Source organism: Cebus imitator, unplaced genomic scaffold (genome assembly GCF_001604975.1).
Source record: "Cebus imitator isolate Cc_AM_T3 unplaced genomic scaffold, Cebus_imitator-1.0 Scaffold117, whole genome shotgun sequence".
In the NCBI taxonomy this organism is placed as follows: domain Eukaryota; kingdom Metazoa; phylum Chordata; class Mammalia; order Primates; family Cebidae; genus Cebus; species Cebus imitator.
In genome coordinates, this window is record NW_016107432.1 from 423,885 (window position 1) to 428,658 (window position 4,774).

The window sequence follows — 4,774 nt, forward strand, 5'->3', positions numbered from 1 at the left end:
TGGGCATGGTGGCTTAGGCCTGTAATCCCAGCACTTTGGGAGGCTGAGATGGGCAGATCACAAGGTCAAGAGATAGAGACTATCCTGGCCAACATAATGAAACCCTGTCTCTGCTTAAAAAAAAATACAAAAATTAGCTGGGCATGCATGCCTGTAGTCCCAGCTATTCAGGAGGCTGAGGCTAGAGAATTGCTTGAACCTGGGAGGTGGAGGTTGCAGTGAGCCGAGATTGTGCTACTGCATTCCAGCCTGGTACCAGAGCAAGACTCTGTCTCAAAAAATTAAAAATTAAAAAAAAAGAAATAAAGCTTGCAGTTCCATAAATTCATGAAATAGTTCTTAAAGCTTCTTATTCATGTAAGGTCTCACCCCAATACAGATATTTCTGTTATAATACCAAAAATGCTTTCCTGAAAAATCTTACTTTCTGCAAGATACATAGAAATAAGAGGTGCTTATGCAACAAACATGATTAAGGGATAGACCATTCAAAATCTATGGAACATTACAACCAGAACAAAACAAAACCAGTACCAATTCTAATAAAAATACTACTACCTTTAAATCTCTACTAGCATAATCTTAAACCCTAGGGCTTGTACTTCCTCCCTGACATGTAGTCTTGAAAAGCACTGTTTCTCATAAACCATTTTAATCAAAATAAAAAATCAGATCCATGATATAGTCTTCTTCATTAATCCAATGTTTTAAAATAGGGAGAATGTAGCTTCTTCATCTGCATTTTTCAGGTTTATCAGACAGCTTAACTTCAGGGGCTTCCCGCTGCTGGGGGTTAGCAGAGGCTTTTTGGAGAAAGTGGCTCTTTGGCTGAAACCTGAAAAATGAGTAGAAGTTAGGCAAAGGATTAGGGTGAGGAGGGCAGAGCGAACATGTTCTTCTGCCCAGAAGATAGAAATAAAATGGCATATTAGAGGAATTTAAAAATCATAATCAGAGAGTAGACGAAGAATGGGAGCATTATGAAAAATGAGAATGAAAAAGTAATGGGGATGCGGATTAGAATTGAAGGTCTTACTTTTTGTGGTCCAGAGCAGCGCCATCCAACAGAACTTTCTGTAATGACAGAAATGTCATATATCTGCACTATCTAATATGGTAGCCACAGCCACATGTGGTGATTGAGTACTTGAAATATGGCTAGTGCAACGGAGGAACTGAATTTTTACTTAATCTTACTTTAACTCAAATTTAAATAGCCATATGTGGTTACTGGCTAACGCACTGGACAATACAGCTCTAGGGCTTATCTTCTTACCAACCACACTATGTCTTGCAATTTCTTGCCATCTAGGCAGCCAAGATGAGGAGTTCCATAATATACCTCCACCACATACACCCGCATCCCCATTACTTTTTCATTCTCATTTTTCATAATGCTCCCACTCTTCGTCTACTCTCTGATTACGATTTTTAAATTCCTCTAATATGCCATTTTATTTCTATCTTCTGGGAGGAAGAACATGTTCGCTCTGCCCTCCTCACCCTAATCCTTAGCCTAACTTCTACTCATTTTTCAGGTCTCAGCCAAAGCAACACATTCTCCAAAAAGCCTCCGCTAACCACCGACAACCTATATTAGGTTCTTCCTTCTCTTCTGTTGCCTGCCTAGAACTCTTTTCCTTGCTAACACAATTTGTGGTTGTCAGTTTATCATTTACTGACTTTCTAGACTGCAGAAACTGAGTGTTTTGTTTACCACTGCATTTCGGTACCTAACAGAGTGCTTGGCGCACAGTATTTGTGAGAGGGAAAAAAGAGAGACTGGGGCATCATCGGGACATTCGACCTCCACCAACCAGAACTTAAAAATCCCGCTAGCCGCAGCACAAGGCAGATCCGCGTCCTCGCTCCCCAAGCAAAGTTGGCCTCAACTGATCTGGAGCAAAGACGCTTCAGCTCAGCACGCCGCTCCCTCCCTCCTCTCCAGCCAGGGATCGGAGGCCTACCTAAGTAACCTCCGCCTCATTCCTTTTTCAAAGGGTAATGACACGGCGGAAGAGCCACAGTGAGCGCCGGCCACTACATACCTTAGACACAGATGAGGTGGCCATGGTCTCAACTGGCTCTGCGGATTCCAGATGCACTCGGGATTTCCCGCGCGCCCTCGCGGCTGCAGGGCAGAGGTTAGTGGCGAGGCACGCGGCTTCTTGATTGGCTGGCATTACCCTCCGAGGCGGGTTTCCGGCGCGCGGAGGCGGGGCGTACAAGGAGGCGGGGCGAGGCTGGGACTGGCGGACTGCTGCGCATTTTCTTGAAGCAGACATGGCGTGCGGCTTTCGCCGGGTTATAGCTTGCCAGGTATGGATTCCCTAGCCCTCAGGGGAACCCCTGCGAAGCTAGGGACCCCAAAGGCCTTTCACCGCTGCGGGCCAGTCCTCAGTCAGTTGAAGGGTGGGTCCCACGGAATCCTATTAGTTTCTGCCACCTCCTCCCCCTTCTCTGGAGCTGTTGGGGCTCCTGAAGTCCTCTGGAGAGTCGGTTGGGACCAGTTTCTCTCCGTGAAAAGTAAACTTTGAACGGTACCTGGTGCTTCCTTCACCCCTTCCGATCCCACAGCTTTGTGTGTTTTTCCTGGCTGGAAAGTCATTAGACTCCATAGAAGTTAGTGTTCTTTACATTTAGTGAAGCTGTTGTTGGTCTGGATTGTTCTTCAGAAGGACCTCATTTTAAAGCTGCTTATTTCTCTTGCAGTCACTTGGCCTATCCTAGAATTATTTTTGGTAACTCCCAAAGATATATGAGATATCTGAGACTCAGTTTTTCTTGGTTCAGGGTCATAATTGACTAGCTCTGTAGTGAGGAAGAGCTTACAAAATTGCAATATACTTGGTTTGTTTTGTTTTCACTTTTTGTGGAGAACGGGGTCTTGCCATATTGCCCAGGCAGATCTCAAACTCCTGGGCTCAACCTGTCCTTCTGTCTCTGCCTCCCTAAGAGCCGTGATTACAGGTGTGAGCCACCGCGCTGGGCAAATTGCAATATAAATGTGGAATTCATCAAAAAGAATTTTTAAGACTCATTGGCCACCCTTGCAAGGAAACTTTCTATTGTGGTCTTGACTAACCCATTTCCTTCTGATTAATGGACTTGTTAGTGGACGTAATTTGCCTGATGTATAATTCAGCTTTGCTCATTTTTACAGTATTTCTAGACATTTGTGGAGAAATCCCTCTGCCTTGTCTTTATGCTTATAGATGTACTGCCCTGTCCAGTGATAATTACCCAAATATCACCAACATGGCATTTTGGTAAGACAGCTGAATTATTGCTTACTGGGATAAGGAAGAACACCACTTAGAGCTTTGGTAGTGTATTAAACTGGGAAAGCAAGGTCAGATTTCACTGACGGGTATGGCTTAAGGCTGGTCTTTCAGTGGCAGAGGGTAGGAGGGGGTTGGAGGAAGATGGCTTGATGAGGATTGGACAATGATCAGATACAGCAGTTTAAGACTGATAGGAAAAGCAAAGCAGTAAAGCAGAGTGCAAGGAGCCTTAAGGCATAAACTGTTGAGGTTTTCTACTGGAAGAACTCACAGGCCTGGCATGTGGCTCATGTCTATAATCTCATCACTTTGGGAGGCCGAGGTGGGAGGATGGCTTGAGTCTAGGAGTTCAAGACTAGCCTGGACAACTCAGGGAGACCCCATCTCAACCAATTTTTTTTTTAAGTAGCCAGGTAAAGCCAGGCATGGTGGCTCATGCCTATAATCCCAGCACTTGGAGGTGGAGGTGGGTAGATCACCTGAGGTCAGGAGTTCAAGACCAGCCTGATCAACATGGAGAAACCCCATCTCTACTAAAAATACAAAATTAGCTTAGTGAGGTGGCACATGCTTGTAATCCCAGCTACTCAGGAGGCTGAGGCAGGAGAATTGCTTGAACCCGGGAGGCAGAGGTTGTGGTGAGCCAAGATGGCGCCATTGTCCTCTAGACTGGACAACTAGAGCAAAACTCCGACTCAAAAAAAAAAAAAAAGAAGTAGCCAGGCATGATGGTGCCCCTCTGTAGTCCTACCTGCTTGAAAGGCTGAGGCTGAAGGATCACTTAGATGGACCCACGAGTTTGAGGCTACAGTGAGCTATGATCATGCTACTGCACTCCAGCGGGGGTGACAGCTGAGACCCTCTCGACATAAAATAAAAGTAAAAAACCTGAAAAGCTAATAGATTTCTCTGGAAGTTCTTATAATGAACGATTAAGTTATTTGGGCAGAAGTCTTCTAGAACAGTAAAATTACACTTATGAAGACAAAGAAATAATAAATTCATGGTAATGTAGATAGTAAACCATATCAGGGCAGGTAGTTTTGGACCTTACTGTCTAAGCTGTGTCTAAGGGTAGATGGTTTCCATTCTTAGCCCTTAGGTCAAGATAGTGCCAAGATGAGAAACAAATTGTGTCTAGTTTTGCAAAGGCTATGTTCTTTGTAAAGAATGTAAATTGGGCAAAGCATGGTGGCTCACGCTTGTAATCCCATGACTTTGGGAGGCCGAGGCAGGAGATCCCTTGAGCTGAGATGTTCAGGACCAGCCTGGGCAACATGGGGAGACCCTCATCTCTACAAAAAATAAAAAACAAAACTTAGCTATGTGTAGTGGCACATGCCTGTGGTCCCAACTATTTGGGATTCTGAGGTGGAGGATCGTTTGGCCCAGGTGGCTGAAACTAGCAAGCTTTGATTGCATCCCTGCACTCCAGCCTGGAAGACAAAGTAAGACCCTGTCTCAAAAAACAAAAAATAAAAAAGATTATC

At 44.7% G+C, this 4,774-nt stretch overlaps 2 protein-coding genes across 4 annotated transcripts in view; one reads left to right on the forward strand and one right to left on the reverse strand.

Moving 5' to 3' along the window:
- The window catches only part of ORC3 (origin recognition complex subunit 3), a 63,354-nt gene extending 61,134 nt beyond the window's left edge, over positions 1–2,220 (reverse strand). Inside the window, exon 1 of the mRNA XM_037742138.1 lies at positions 2,049–2,220. Coding sequence (XP_037598066.1) covers positions 2,049–2,183 — 135 coding nt within the window. The 5' untranslated portion in view covers positions 2,184–2,220. The remainder of the gene's footprint in view (positions 1–2,048) is intronic.
- RARS2 (arginyl-tRNA synthetase 2, mitochondrial) overlaps positions 2,218–4,774 on the forward strand; it is an 84,797-nt gene continuing 82,240 nt past the window's right edge. For 2 of the 3 annotated variants that reach the window (XM_017538901.2, XM_017538900.2), the window contains exon 1: positions 2,218–2,319. In XM_017538901.2, coding sequence (XP_017394390.1) covers positions 2,284–2,319 — 36 coding nt within the window. In that variant the 5' untranslated portion in view covers positions 2,218–2,283. The remainder of the gene's footprint in view (positions 2,320–4,774) is intronic. The other variant, XM_017538902.2, reaches the window with a different exon arrangement.